Source organism: Podarcis muralis, chromosome 13, assembly GCF_964188315.1.
Source record: "Podarcis muralis chromosome 13, rPodMur119.hap1.1, whole genome shotgun sequence".
NCBI lineage: Eukaryota > Metazoa > Chordata > Lepidosauria > Squamata > Lacertidae > Podarcis > Podarcis muralis.
The window spans coordinates 16,531,729-16,547,837 of NC_135667.1; the positions used below are offsets into that span (position 1 = coordinate 16,531,729).

The window sequence follows — 16,109 nt, forward strand, 5'->3', positions numbered from 1 at the left end:
AGTGTGGGAGGGCTAGTGATGATCAACGTGTGAAAATCAGTTCAAATGAAGATGGCCTAGCTAGCGGGTCAGAAAAGAAATCTGCAAAAGATTGTCACCAACAGTCACCAACATTAAAAAACAAACAAACCTTGGGTTGTACACAATAGCTAAAAAAAGCACATTAACCGGCAAATTCAGGGGGGGGGTGTGCAATGAAAGCTGATTTGGAGCTCTGGTGAAACTTGCTCCTCCAAAACCGAACTTTTTCCTATGAGAAAAGTGACATGGAGATTCATTGGAAAGTGTGGGGCGCCACTTGCTGGATGCAACTTTGTCTAATTAAACTCCCTACAAGCAGTTCAGGATGGATGCTCATTCAGAAGACAACCGTTATCTCATCTCTCCACAACCAAATCAGGACAAATGCTCAACACACAGGTTGACCAGAAGGTGAACAGTTAGCATGTCAGTCTTGGAACTGGACTAGAAAGAGACACGGAGACCGGACTTGCTGTCTGCGAGAGTCTAAAGCTATGGCCTGGGGCTCCCTTCCTAGAAAACTAATGGAGGAGAAGGATCTGTTGGGGTCTTAATGCCGCGTGAACCTTCCACCTTCCATTCAGCCTGTATATCTGTGGAAATAAATCTTTTATGGCAGAAAATGCCATCAGCCTCCAGTGACCTTCATTCCAAGGAGACCAATACTCTGCTATGCACCAAGACCTTGTGATCTCTTCCTGCTTTGAGATTGGGGTGTGCTTAAAGGTAAAGGTAAAGGGACCCCTGACCATTAGGTCCAGTCGTGGCCAACTCTGGGGTTGCGGCGCTCATCTCGCTTTATTGGCCGAGGGAGCTGGTGTACAGCTTCCGGGTCATGTGGCCAGCATGACTAAGCCGCTTCTGGTGAACCAGAGCAGCGCACGGAAACGCGTTTACCTTCCCGCCGGAGCGGTACCTATTTATCTACTTGCACTTTGACGTGCTTTTGAACTGCTAGGTTGGCAGGAGCAGGGACCGAGCAACGGGAGCTCACCCCGTCGCGGGGATTCGAACCACTGACCTTCTGATCGGCAAGTCCTAGGCTCTGTGGTTTAACCCACAGCGCCACCCGCGTCCCTTAGCATCCAATAAGTAAAATAAATAAATAGCAGTTGAAAACAGCCCTACCCTCTGTGGATCTGTCTGCCCCCTGTAAAGCAATCACTGTTTGGCATCAGAGGGAGATTTACCCACTAGATTTCAGTCTCTTGCTGTACTGACCGAGCTACCAAGAGAAGGTTAAGGGGAGACATGCTAGAGAAAGCAGGTGTGATTCCAAGGCTGTAATGGAGGTACTTACATGTACCGGTATCTACTCACAGGGAAATGTATCCACATTGCAGCCAAAGCAACCTGTGTGTTTGATCACCCCCTGGAAGTCCACACTGCTGTTGTAGCTGCTTCTAAGTTGCAGCAGGAAGTTCTGTTATGTTCAGAATTTCCGAGTTGCGGAGGTTGGCGCTAATGAAAGAAACCCTATGCTATAGGACAGAGGGCTGAGTCCTGACTCAGAATAAGCAGATTAAGCAGGCAGAAAACCAGCTTAATGTGTAATCCAATTTCGTGGAGCAAAACTGGAGCCCTGGAGGTTCCCAATCTGGTGATCGGTACTTAGCGCTTCAAGCAACAGATTTCACTGTCAGGGCAAATGCCACTGGAAAGAACGGATAAGCTTGGGATCCCAATCCCACCCGTGTTGGAGACGCAAGGAAACCAAGTCCTGTGAGAAGCAGCTGAAAGAGCAGGACAGTTTAGCCAGGTGAAGATAAAACGAAGAGGAGGCGCCACAGCGTCCTTCAAAGGGTCGTCACACAGAAGATGGGGCAGACTTGATGGCTCTCCCTTTGTGGAATGTGTTATGTACTGAAGTTCTCACCCTGGGCCAGCAGGGGGATACTGTAGATAGTTATGCAAATGAAAGATCGAAAAGTGACTAGTGATTGGATAGTTTTGTATGCAAATGAAGGATCGAAAAGTGACGTTCAGTGATTGGATAGTTTTAGAAAATGGCAACAGTTACATTGTTCTGGAGCTCTATATAAGCAGGCTGACTGAGCTCCTCAGCTTAGTTCTGTTCCAGCTTACAAAATAAAGAGCTGCTTTGGAGAAATCGCTGTGTCGTCTGCTATGTCAACCCACAACTTAACAGAATGCTCTCCCCAGAGAAGCTCGCCTGGTGCCATTGATACATATCTTCAGGCACCAGACAAAAATATTCCTTTTTAACCAGGCCTTTGGCTTTTAACTATCTATGGCCCATGGGTGGAATGTTTCAACATATCCTCCCCAATTTTAATCTATGCATTATTATTTCGGGGCAACCCATTTTCTAAGTAGCTTTGAGCTGCCGTACCAGAAAAAAACGACTAAGAAATTAATAAGTGGTCCAAAGGCAACAGCTGTTGGACAGCGGATCAGACTCTCTTTCTCCACCAGCAGGGATGCTGTGGCTGTTAAGTTTACTGCATTGAGCAGGGGTCACTAGATGATCTCCAAAGACTGTTCCAGCTCTAAAATCCTGTTCTTCGACTGACAAAGTCGCTGCTCAGGAGAGCAAGCAACTGGATTCAGGTTTGCTTCTTTTTAGAAGCAGTTCTGCTGCATCACAGTGGCAGAAATCTTTAATTCCCTTTAATTGCACAGCTCCATGTGTCCTGCAATGTGCTTCCTTCCTATCAAATACCATCTATCTAGAGACACCTGTATGCCTCGTTCCTTGATGAAAAGATTTTTAAAGTTTCACCTGCTCCTCCCTGTTATCTCTATAGGCTATCTTGAGTTCAATTTCTTGGTAACGCCAGAGCGTGACCTGACCTGGGGAAACTGGCTTTTGTCAAGTGGCATATCACAGGGTAGCGTAAGCAAGCAACAAACAAGCAAACAGGCATATATCCCTGTGGAGAGGGGTATGGAAAGACCTTCACTAAGGGGAGAACACAGGACAAGAGACCAAGGGAGGTCATACTGTTACGTGCAGCCCAGTATCAAATAGGTGAGAGAGTTCACGGGTGGCAGCAGTTTTTTATTTTCTTGGAATAAAACTCACTGGAGGCTGTGGAGTCTTTTGTGTATACAGTGGTACCCCGCAAGACGAACGCCTCGCGAGACGAAAAACTCGCAAAACGAAAGGTTTTTTCGTTTTCGAGTTGCCTCGCAAGACGAATTTCCCTATGGGCTTGCTTCGCAAAACGAAGCTTGCCCCGGGGACAGCGGGTCTTCTCTTTTGAAGCAAGGGGAGGCGGGGAGATCACTTCTTCCCACCGCCCCTTGCTTCAAAAGAGGTCTGCCCCCGACCTCTTTTGAAGCAAGGGGCTGCGGGGAGATCGCTTCTCCCGGTGCTCCGAAGCGGGGTGGGGGGGCGGGAACACCTGCCCCAGCCGCCGGGCTTCGTAGCGCTGCTGCGAAGCCGGGCGGGGGGCGGGAACACCTGCCCCAGCCACCCCGCTTCGGAACGCTGCTGCGAAGCCGGGCGGGGGGCGGGAACACCTGCCCCAGCCACCCCGCTTCGGAACGCTGCTCCGAAGCGGGGGGGGGGGCGGGAACACCTGCCCCAGCCGCCGGGCTTCGTAGCGCTGCTGCGAAGCCGGGTGGGGGGCGGGAACACCTGCCCCAGCCACCCCGCTTCGGAACGCTGCTCCGAAGCCGGGCGGGGGGCGGGAACACCTGCCCCAGCCACCCCGCTTCGGAACGCTGCTCCGAAGCGGGGTGGGGGGGCGGGAACACCTGCCCCAGCCGCCGGGCTTCGTAGCGCTGCTGCGAAGCCGGGCGGGGGGGGGGAACACCTTCTGAAGGCGGGCGGGGGGCGAAAGTCTTTGTCCCCCCTGCCTGCCTTCCCAGGGGCTTTTAAATCGCCCCGGACAGCGGAGAAGTCCTCCGCTGTCCCGGGGCGATTTTAAAATGCCGCCCGCCAGCATTTTAAGATCGCCCGGACAGCGGAGAAGTCCTCCGCTGTCCCAGGGTTTTTTAAAATGCTGGGGGTGGGAAGAAAAGCCCTTGTCCCCCCCCCCCCAGCCTTCAGAAGAGGTCCGGGGACAGTCTGTCCCCGGACCTGGTCTGAAGGCGGTTTCCCTAGGAATGCATTAATTGATTTTCAATGCATTCCTATGGGAAACCGTGCATCGCAAGACGAAAAAACCGCAAGACGAAGAGACTTGCGGAACGAATTAATTTCGTCTTGCGAGGCACCACTGTATATGGCTTTATTTATACACATCTATACAGTCTGAACAGAGGGACGCGGTGGCGCTGTGGGTTAAACCACAGAGCCTAAGACTTGCTGATCAGAAGGTCGGCAGTTCGAATCACTGCGACAGGGTGAGCTCCCATTGCTCGGTCCCTGCTCCTGCCAACCTAGCAGTTTGAAAGCACATCAAAGTGCAAGTAGATAAATAGGTGGGAAGGTAAACAGCGTTTCCATGCGCTGCTCTGGTTCACCAGAAGCGGCTTAGTCATGCTGGCCACATGACCCGGAAGCTGTGCGCCGGCTCCCTCGGCCAATAAAGAGAGATAAGCGCCGCAACCCCAGAGTCGGCCACGACTGGACCTAATGGTCAGGGATCCCTTTACCTTTATACAGTCTGAACATAAGAGAGAAGGACCCATAGCATTGGCACTCCAATAAATCTTGCTTTCCTGTTAAGTTTTCAGGGACATCCTCCCCAAGCTATACTTTTGGTTGTAGCAAAGAGAGCAAATTAAGCCTCTCTGTCTTCCCTACTTTGGATGTGACTAGCCTGAACTAGGCCCTGGCCTATTGCTCTCCTTCCCCTGGAATTACGTATATGGCATACAACCGGATGTGGAGGGAGGCTTGCCTACTCCTCCAGAAGGTACTGCTAGCTGGTTGTTTCTATGGCAACACATCTTTACTTGTCCAACTCTTTAGACATGTAAAAAAAGAGGGTTTGACAGGCTTAGCTGGGGCCATTAACTTCACCATGAGACTGGTCTCACCACTGCAGCAGCTCCTTCCACCACAGAATCCCGCCCCACAGATACGAAGCCACGGGCTTGGATGGGACCCACAGATATCATCCCAAATCATCACTACCTCCCACTCTATAGCAATGCAATCAAATGAGTGCAGCTAATATGTGGGGTTTGTGAAAGGATCACAGCACCGCTTAGCAGAGCACCTCATTTTTATGCAGGAAGTTCCTGGTGATGGGGAAAGACTGACCACTGCCCTGGAGGTACCACATCAGAGTCGGCCATCTTGGTCTGGCTCAGGGTAAGGCAGCACCACACATTCCTAGTTTCTTGAATCCTTGCCTTTGTTGGAACAACACAAGAGCCTTTGTTCCGGGCAGATTTATTTTGGTCATTCGCAGCCTACATGTGAATAGAACGTGCCGGCTGATGGGTGGGTCTTTCCTCACATTTCTACTTCCCTTTTGGGAAAGGGCTGCAGCTCCGTCAGAAGAGCATCTGACTTGTATGCAGAACATCTCAGTTTTAATCTCTAGTTAAAGCTGGGAAATGGCCCTGCATGATGCCCCTGGAGAGCCATCATTGTACAGCTGGACCAGTGGCCTGACAGAGATTAAGGCAGCTGCCTATGGACCATTTCCCCAAAGGCCCAGAAGTCCATATTAACTTGCTCCTCTAATTCTCCAGGCCAGAGGTTTTCAACCTTTTGGGGTCCACAGCTCACTGCATTCTTTCTGTGGCACCCCTGTGGGGCTCAGGAGCCCAGTTGTGTCACCCCTTGCCTGCAGGGCTGGCAGCCTCTCACCCTTTTCCGAACACCCTCCCTTGGGGTCCTCCTCTCCTCTCCCTTCTCTCCTTGGGAGTCCTCTGGGCAGCTGCTGCTGCTGCAACAAACAGCTTTGCAAGCCTTTGGGAGGCAGAGACTTGAGAGGGCATCAGAGGAGGGAGGGAAGGAAAGAGGGACAGAGGCCAGTGTTGCCTGCAGCACCCTTGACCATCAGTCAAGGCACCCCAGGGTGCCACAGCACACGGGTTGAAAGCCATTGCTCTAGGCCCAAGTCCCTTCTTGAAGAAATTTCTCTCTCTCTCTCTCTCTCTCTCTCTCTCTCTCTCTCTCCCCCCCCCCCCCCCTCAGACACACTCCATGCTTGTTTCCTCAGAAGTAAGTCCTACTGTGTTCAGTAGGGCTTCCTTGTAGGAGGCAAGTGTGCTGTCACAGCTTCTATGTTGAGGTGGGGAACCATTTTTCCAGCCCGAGGGCCACGTTTCCATCTGGGAAAGCTTTTGAGGGCCACACGCCAGAGATAAACACAGACGGAGCGGCAAATGTAAATTTTGCCTTTAGGGGTCATAGGGACAGAAGTCCCTTCAAAAGATGATTAAGATGTTTATATATGTTACAACGGCAGCTAGGATTCTCTGTGCACAAAAATGGAAATGAGCCACTCTAGAAGAACGGATAAGCGAGGCGATGGATTGCGCAGAATTGGCAAAGCCAACAGCTAAAATAAGAGAACCTAATGACGAAGGTTTTGTGGAAGAACGGAAACCCATTTCGGATTATTAAAGAAGTATTATTATATGGTGAACGTGTGAGCAGGATTTGAACTATGAGCAACAGACGGGATCTAAGATTCCAGCAGTTTTGTTAAGGTTTAGGAGATAGTAGACAGGATGCAGCAGAGGGAGAGGAACAGAAACACCATGGAAAAGAGGAAGGGGAATTGGGGCAGAGTTTTTATTGAAATGTATGTGTGAAATTCGTGGGGGGGGGGGACCCAAACTTTTACCCTCTTGCACCCCTGGTCTATTCTTGATCCAGGCAAGCAAAAGGCCTTATGAGAGTTCAAGGACACATTCCCAGCTGGGCAAAACAACAGTCAAGGGGAAGGGTGCCAGGCAGGGCCAATAAGGATGTAGCCAGGGAGAGTTCTGAGGGCCACATAGAGAGGGTTGGAGGGCCCCGTTTTGCCCCAAGTTTGCCACCTCTGCTCCATGAGGAGGAGCTTTTGTTGACTTCGGCTCCTCCACATGGAGGACTACGACTCCCATCACCAAGAGCTAATGGGAACTGGAGTCCAAAACATCTGGAGGGCACCAGGTTGGCTGACGCGGAGAAGACGGCAGTCTAATTTGAGAAAGCAGAGGAAGTCAAAGCCAGAGGGTGGGGAGAAGGGTGGTCCATCAGGGGGATGCCGAGGGCCCACATCCATGCAGCTGTGTGGAGGCGTTAGCTCTGGCAGCTATTCCCATCTCTCTCGGGAGTTTCATTTCAGCTTTCCCTTTGTCTGCGGCCGGCCTGTTCCGTGCAGGGGACTTTCTGATAATGTGGAACCAAAAAAACAACCCCTTTCCCCCCCCCCCAAAGCAGAACACAAGAGGCAGAACAGATTGAAGAGGACGAAGGAGAAGACGGTGGACAAACAGAAGAACTGAAGTGTCAAGTCGACTCTAGAGGAAAAGGTAAAATTAAAACTGGCAGCATCAGAGTTATATTTTATGCTTCTCAAGGGGCCTTTTTATCGTTGGAGACAAAAGTGGATGTTTCGTCTCTGCACACATGGGGGAAGTGAGTGCAGGCGGGAAACAAAAAGGCTGTCAAAGGCATTGTGTTGGGGGGGGGCTGAAAATGATGAGTGGTTGCTTAAACAGGGGCTGTTAGGGTCTGTCCTCAATGGGCAACACAGGGAAGTGAGTGTGGCCCTCCCAAATGGCCACTGTCAGGGAGGCTCTTGCAGGACTAGTCTTGCTAACTTGCCTGCAACCCCACAGCTCCACGGCCAAATCCTCAGTCCTTTGCAGCCCTGCTTCCTTCTTCCTAGAGAACCCAGGAGTCCGGCTTTCTACCTTAACCCTGTCCTCATACAGATTTCAGGAATCCGAAGACAGAACCCAATTCTGAAAAGACACAGGCTTGGCTTAATTTAAGCCTAGGCTTAGCCCCAGAAGAACACACACACATACACACACACACACACACACACACACACACACACACACACACTCACTCACTCACTCAGTGTTAGAATCATAGAATCATAGAATCATAGAGTTGGAAGAGACCACAAGGGCCATCGAGTCCAACCCCCTGCCAAGCAGGGCTTAAGTTCAGTGCCAGGGCTTAAGTCCTGGAACAAAATGAATGTTTCTGAGCATGTGTTGAGTGCTTTTTACTCCCTGCTGAATAATAATAATAATAATAATAATAATAATAATAATAATAATATATTATTTATACCCCGCCCATCTGGCTGGGTTTCCCCAGCCACTAGGCGGCTTCCAACTGAACATTAAAAACAATACAGCATTAGACATTAAAAACTTCCCTAAAGAGGGCTGCCTTCAGTTGTCTTTTAAAAGTAAAATAGTTGTTTATTGCCTTGACATCTGCTGGGAGGGCGTTCCACAGGGCAGGCGCCACTACCAAGAAGGCCCTCTGCCTGGTTCCCTGTAACCTTACTCCTCACAATGAGGGAACCGCCAGAAGGCCCTCGGCGCTGGATCTCAGTGTCTGGGCTGAACGATGGGGTGGAGACGCTCCTTCAGGTATACAGGACCGAGGCCGTTTAGGGCTTTAAAGGTCAGCACCAACACTTTGAATTGTGCTTGGAAAAGTACTGGGAGCCAATGCAGATCTCTCAGGACCGGTGTTATGTGGTCCTGGCAGCCACTCCCAGTCACCAGTCTAGCTGCCACATTCTGGATTAGTTGTAGCTTTCGGGTCACCTTCAAAGGTAGCCCCACATAGAGCACATTGCAGTAGTCCAAGCGGGCGATAACCAGAGCATGCACCACTGGTGAGACAGTCCGCGGGCAGGTAGGGTCTGCAGCTAGACTCCTGGCAGCCTGCATTAGGATGAGAAGGGAAGAACTGGAGTGTTTGTTGCAGATGATGATTTTTCATAAGACCCTGGAGTTTTCTGGGTCTTGTTTTATAGGGTAAAACCCAAGAGATATTTGGAACCAGGTTTACTGGATAAGGGTCTTTGTGTCTTATATAACATAATAGAATTGTTAGAAGTATGTGTCTGAACCCACATGCGTGTACATCACTCACATGTATTCATACACACACTTTTAAAGAGGTTTGCGATATTTCGTTGTAATTATAATGTGCATCTGTTTTTTGAATATGTGCGTCACCCTTAACCGTACGCCCACAAGAAATTCTTATACAAAGGGATAAAGAAAGCTTGTTTTATTCTATGAAATGAAAGCAACAGAATAACAGCAAAGTTACAATTTAAGCAGGCAGCAAATCCCACAACACAAACCTTGAACTAAAGAGGGGGAGAATGCCTACATATTCTCAAAAGCCTACAGAAGTGAGCATGAAAAAATTGTCCCAGAACTCACACTTCTTAATAAAAGTTAAGAAATGCCAATGACTACAAATCTCAGGGTTCCTTACAGCCTTTTCTTCATGGAGAAAGGAAGGGGCCCTTCAGATGAACATTTCTATCGCCTTTTCCTTGCAATTCCTGCTCAGCTTCATCTCTCCCATCTTGCAAATTAATTGTGTTAAAGAAAACCACCTGGTGGGTGTTGGCTAAACAAACCGGCATCCTTTGTTTGCTTGCTGCCTTCAAACCATCTCACCTTTATCTTGATGGCCCCATTCAGGTGGTGAATAGACTACACTGGCAACTAAAGTTACACGTGCTCACCTTTATGCAAGGTGTGAGGAACACAATATGTTTCCTGAATGCCTTCAGGACATGGTTTGAGACCGGGCTGGTACCAGGGTTGCAAAAGTTCATGATGGAGGGTCTCCTGTCATTTTAGAGTTATGTCAGTTTTCTTGCCTGTGCCATGACCTACATCACAGAATAAGTTCAGATTGACACACGATCCTATGTTTGAAGTGCTTTGAATAATATTTGGAGGATATCTGGCTGGTGTAGATATAGGCAGGAGAAATGGGGCAGAGTCCAGAGAAAGGCAAAACAGAGATTTAACACATAGATTATGATTAATAACAGTAAGATAATAATAGCCCAACCTGCAAGTGAGATGCAGGGTCAATCTTGTTGGAAATCCTTCATTTTAAAGTGACGCCTCGATAATAATTTATCATCTAAAAGCCATAGAGCAGGTGTGGGAAATGTTTGGCCTTCCAGATGTTGCTGAACTACAACTCCCACCACCCCTTCCCATTGGCCAGGTTTGCTGAGGTTGCAGGAGCTGTAGTTCACCAATATGTGGTGGACCAATGGCTCCACACACCTGTCACAGAACATTAGTGTAGGTACTTAAAAGGACCGGGGCACTAAATAGTCTAAAGAAATTTCAGTAGTAAAGGGTGGGAGTGGATGATCCTGGAAAGAAGCTGGACCAAATTCTGTAGACCCACCACCCCAATGTGCCTGAAAAAATACCTGCCACCTCCCCACCCCACCCCCTGTGCCTCTCATAGGTGTGGCACAGGCACAAACCCAAGAGGTTAGGCCTTTCCTAGCATAAAGATGCTGTAATGGGGGAAACGTCATTTGATGAATTTCTGTACAGTGGTACCTCAGGTTACATATGCTTCAGGTTACATACGCTTCAGGTTACAGACTCCGCTAACCCAGAAATAGTGCTTCAGGTTAAGAACTTTGCTTCAGGATGAGAACAGAAATTGTGCTCTGGCAGTGCGGTGGCAGCAGGAGGCCCCATTAGCTAAAGTGGTGCTTCAGGTTAAGAACAGTTTCAGGTTAAGAACGGACCTCTGGAACGAATTAAGTACTTAACCTGAGGTACCACTGTATTATGTATTTGTTAAATGCACAAAGGCCCTAAAAACCAGTTTTTAAAAATGTACATGTGAAAAAAGAAGCAGCAGTGCCCTTCATTCAAAACAAAACAAAAAAGCCTATTGGCCATTCTTAACTCTCTCAGGCCTCTGAAGACCACAGAGCAACCAACTTTTGCACAATCATGTTTAGAAAGGAAACTCATTTTCTTCTCATCTCTTCCCTTCTCTCAGCAGATGGCTGCTGTGGTCGCCGGCCTGGCTCGTCTCCTACAGCCAGCCATGATGTTCCCTGGAGGTGAGCCTGGCTGCCGAGGCCTGGCCCCCTGGTATCTCCTTCTGGGGCTACGGCTGGTGGCCCTTTTCATCGCCGACGGGCCCTGGTCCTCTCCCAACCCCGACCTGGTCTGCAACTGGACCTCGGTGGAGGCGGACAGTCGGCCTTTCTGCAGCGCACTCTGCTTCAACCGCCACTTTCCTGCTCCCGTCTCCTCGGCATGGGGTTTTGCCTTTTTGGCTGCCCTGCTCCCAGTGGGGCTAATGGGGCTCATAAGGACTGGATCCAAGCACCGGAGAAAGGCGGCAAAGGAAGGAGACGAGGAGCTCACTGACATCACTAGTGTGAGCCACGACATGGCCGCCGGATCCAGCATGGCTCCCGGAATGATTCCTTTGCCCAAAATGGTTCCGTCGGAATCCAAGATGTCCCCCCGTTGTACCTGGCCCTCAGCGGCCTTCGTTTTCTGTGTGTTTCTCCTCCTGGCCACGGAGCTGGGCTTCTTCTGGGTTGTGATATTTCTGCAGATCCCATCAGTGCTTCGCACCACCTTCTTATGCCTTCCAGGAGCACGCTCCTGCCCTGAGGCACTCGAATGTGCCTTGGCAGGCCAAGCCGACAAGCACATGGCACTGTGGACGTTGGCTTTCACAGCTATTGTCAACATGGCGGCTTGCCTGGCCTACCTTCTCCTGACTCTAGGGAGGGCTTCCCGATGCCACAGAGGAAAATAACAGAGCCAAAGAAGAGAGCAGGGCCAGCCCACCCATGAGGCAAGGTGAGGTGACCGCCTCACACAGCAGGATCCACATGTTCCTGAGGTAGATCTTCACTCATTTTTCCCTGGTGGGGATGGGAGCGGTTTGCCTTCGGTTGCAAAATTTATTGAGCTGGCCCTGGAGAAGAGAATGCAAGAAAGTGGACTGTGAAGGAGAACAATGACATATTCCAGAACTGCCCATCCACATGGATTATTAACACGTCGGGGAACTTTTATCAGCATTTTAGTCTGAATTTCTACCAGTAAACATACATTTATATGCAGTTTTGACTTATGCACATGTTTTTGCAAGGTCATCATGCATACAGTATTTGTATGCCATTTTTACTAACATGTTCGTTTTTGTAATGCATTTTGGTAACCATTTGTTTACTACATCCTAAAATATGGACGCGGGTGGCGCTGTGGGTTAAAGCCTCAGTGCCTAGGACTTGCCGATCGAAAGGTCAGCGGTTCGAATCCCCGTGGCGGGGTGCGCTCCCGTCGTTCGGTCCCAGCGCCTGCCAACCTAGCAGTTCGAAAGCACCTCCGGGTGCAAGTAGATAAATAGGGACCGCTTACCAGCGGGAAGGTAAAGGGCGTTCCGTGTGCTGCGCTGGCTCGCCAGATGCAGCTTGTCACGCTGGCCACGTGACCCGGAAGTGTCTGCGGACAGCGCTGGCTCCCGGCCTATAGAGTGAGATGAGCGCACAACCCTAGAGTCTGTCAAGACTGGCCCGTACGGGCAGGGGTACCTTTACCTTTACCTAAAATATGGACGGTGCGAATTTCAAAGGTTGGCTGTCTTTCACTTCTCATGTTGTTATGGAAAGCGTGCATTTCATAGGCTTGCCTTTAAATCTGAATATAATTCCCCCCCCCCCATCCTTAGTGGTGGACAGCAACCAGGAGAGCTTTAAAAGAGAGGCTTAAGACAAATGCATGCGGGGTAAAGCTATCAGCATCTTACGGCTACAATGACTATGCTCTCCTTCCAGCCTCCGTGGCAGGGATGTCTCTGAATGCCAGTTGCTGCGAATCGCAAGTGAGGAGAGTTGCTCTTGTCTTGCACACAGCTCCTGCTTTCAGGCTTCTGACAGATGTCTAGTCGGCCGCTGTAAGCAAATGATGCAAGTCTAGACGGGTCGCTGGCCTGAGCCAGCAGGCTCTTCCTATTTTATTATCTCTCTGTTACCCTCCTAGTTGCAATAAGTTTGCTTCTTTTCTGAAGTTGATTTGTTGCATCGAGGTGACAAAACCCTTTCATCTGTGGGGTTTGCAGCCAAATCACTAGCACAGGGCTAGTAGACAGAGAGTTCTTAAATTTCCTAGAGAGGACCTTCTGTGTGGCCTCTTCCCCTGCCTCCTCTGGGTGGGAATTCTGTAACAAAGGAGATAATCCTTTATACAGTGGTACCTTGGGTTAAGAACTTAATTCGTTCTGGAGGTCTGTTCTTAACCTGAAACTGTTCTTAACCTGAAGCACCACTTTAGCTAATGGGGCCTCTCGCTGCCGCTGCACGATTTCTGTTCTCATCCTGAAGCAAAGTTCTTAACCCGAGGTACTATTTCTGGGTTAGCGGAGTCTGTAACCTGAAGCGTCTGTAACCTGAGGTACCACTATATTTCCGTCTGCCTCTGAGGAGGCTCTCTGCTGTCATGCTTCCAAACTGATCACATGTATGTCTGGGGTCTCCCCCAGACAAACACGGCCCATTTTAAAGTCAACTGTTGTATTTCGTACCTGATAATTTTTCTTAGCTGTATCATATTTGCTGCTTGCATTGACATGTCAGTAAACCATTTTTGTTTATCTTTCTGAAACGTGTGGTTCGTTCTCTGCAACGGGGATGAAGAGGGGGAGGTCAGCCGACCACAAATAAAAGGGATAAAAAGGTGTAATTGCTTTATTCCTAAGATTTAGTAAGCTGCGAAACGTTTTAAGTGTTTTACCCTGCTAAAAAGGCTTCGCAGCCCTCTTACCTTTCGTCTTTCTCCTGCACGCATGGGATAGGAGGCTTAAATTTTAATCTGCAGATTTAATCCTCCATCTCCGACATAATCCACTTTAACTGCACAAACCAACATTTCATAGAAAGCACTTTAATCCTTCCTGTCAAACACCAGGAGCCTGGAGCTGTCTTGAGTGCTCTCTTCCTCAGAGGAAAGTTCTTTAAGGGTCTTACCTGCTCCAGACCTGATGGCATCACTCCTGCCAGCTTCATGGCCTTGTTTTCCATTCCTTGGTAGTGCCAGAATGTGACATGACCTGGGAAACTGGCTTTGTCTGAGGACCAGAATCAGTGCTCCCTGCACACATGGCATAATTCAGTAGGCCACTGTGAGAACAGGATGCTGGTCTAGACGGCCTGTTTTTATATTTTAAAAGAGAGGAATTACAATGCCCCCCTCAGTCTTAATTCATTGTGAACCTTGGATGCCTTTGCAGGCATCCAGGAGGAAGATAAAGTGATGAGGGGTTATGCACACAGCAGCAGCTGTAGGAACAGCAGAGCCTGGTGCATTAAGGGGTTGTTATAAAAATGTAAGGTCTCAAATATATAAATTAAATTTAAAAATTGTCCAGTAGCACCTTAGAGACCAACTAATTTTGTTCTGGGTATAAGCTTTCGTGTGCATGCACACTTCTTCAGATACACTGAAACAGAAGTCACCAGACCCTTATATATAGTGGGAGGGTGGGGTTTTTCTCAGAAGGTAGTGGGAGATGAGTGATTGACTCGATGGGTATGGTAAACCTGTTGACGACTGTTGAAGAAGTGTGCATGCACATGAAAGCTTATACCCAGAACAAACTTAATATCTAAGGTGCTACTGGACAAATTTTTATTTTTTTATTTATTTCGACTGCGTCAGACCAACAAGGCTGAATATAAATTAAATGTTCATAAATTTACAAGGTAAAACACATGCATATGTATATAAACCACGTGTCTGAAATAGTACAGGAGCGCAATCCTGAAACCGTTTGGAGTCTCCCAAATTGACCTCAAATGTTCCTCTGCAAGGAGGAAGGAAATGGGAAAGCCTCTCATCCTCTTTTGCTCACCTGTCTTTAGGGCATCTTTGTGTATGAATAGGGTGAGTCTGTGACCTGGATTCAGGAATTAAAGTATTTACCATCACAAAAGAATGGCCGGGCTGCCCAAGTAAAACAATCACTGGCCATTGTCAGGTATCCTGGCAGACAGGATTTCTGTTGTCGACCGCCCCCCCTGTGATGTATTTCTGCTATACCCCGCCTCCTTCTGTGATCTATGTATGAAGTTTTTGGGGGTAGTCTTGAGCTACAGGGTGGGCAATATAAGTTTATATAAGGTCTTGTGCACCATTGTTCTGGGTTCCTCCTCCCTCCTGCGTGGGGTGAGTGAAAACCCTGTTGCAACAGCAGTAATAAAAATCAGGTTTAATAGCCGCTTTGCTCAGACTTGATCGTGGTTGATAGTTTCCTTCCTCTGACTGATAGGTAACCTTTTAGATTCTTAATATGGGTTTCCCGGTAAGCCTCCTGCAGGCAGAGAAACAGGTTTACTGAATACCGTTTTCAGGGTGAATCGGGTGTTGCCCAGCAACCTAAAGTCCGGCCCCCAGCCAGCTTCCCCCTGCCTGTCTTCTTACTTACAAGCAGTCCATTAGGCTGGTATTGCTACAATCTGAGACTGTGCCTACATGTCTACCTTTGCTCCTCCCGCTTCATGCCTCTCCTGGTCCTAGGAGACCAGAGGGGAGGGCAGCTTGCTGCAGCAGGAGAGAGAGACCCTTATGACTCTACACCAGCCTGACTCATCTCTGCCTCTGGGCCTCCCTCCTCCCCTGCTTCAGCTTCTGGACTGCTCTCTGCCACAGACTCTCCCAGCTCACTAAGCCCTGTTACCGCTTCAGCTTCTGACACCTCCTCCCCCCAGTCTGCTCCCTCTGACCACTCATGGTTGTCCCACCACCACTCCCTGAGCTCTGAGCCTTCTTCCCTTGGGGGTTCCCCAGCCAGTTCCTCCCACCATTCCTCTGCATCCAACCAGTCCCCAACACTGCATATATCTATATCTGCAAAGGCCTACAAGCTGTATGTATCTATATCCACACTGGTTTGTTGAGCCTTATCTTCTGCAACAGTGAACTCACTGAACCTTTCTCTGTTTCTGTGTGATGACTGGCACTGGGAGAAGCTATCACTGTGTGGGTATCTCCCCTGAGATTTTCAGCAGGTACTGCCTGTCAGTTTCCTCTTCCTTCATCACAGACCTCGGCAGGGAAGAGGAAACATTTAGGGAATCTTCGGAAAAGCAAAACTCTGGCCTCAATCTGTGCATACAGTTAGGCACCTTACACCTCTTCTTCAGGGCTGAGAGAGCTATCAAAGCAGCACC

General features: G+C 49.1%; 1 protein-coding gene across 2 annotated transcripts; it reads left to right on the top strand.

Annotated features, from left to right (window-relative positions):
* The first annotated feature begins 7,120 nt into the window (after nucleotides 1-7,120).
* On the top strand, nucleotides 7,121-12,121 carry LOC144324847 (uncharacterized). 2 transcript variants are annotated; one of them, XM_028703328.2, is made up of 2 exons: nucleotides 7,121-7,413; nucleotides 10,919-12,121. In XM_028703328.2, exon 2 carries the CDS (start codon nucleotides 10,922-10,924, stop codon nucleotides 11,693-11,695), a length of 774 nt encoding a protein of 257 aa, XP_028559161.2. In that variant the 5' UTR covers nucleotides 7,121-7,413; nucleotides 10,919-10,921; the 3' UTR covers nucleotides 11,696-12,121. The 2 variants fall into 2 exon arrangements, with proteins under 2 accessions (XP_028559161.2, XP_028559162.2); XM_028703329.2 differs by having other exon boundaries at nucleotides 10,922-12,121.
* Nucleotides 12,122-16,109: the final 3,988 nt, after the last annotated feature.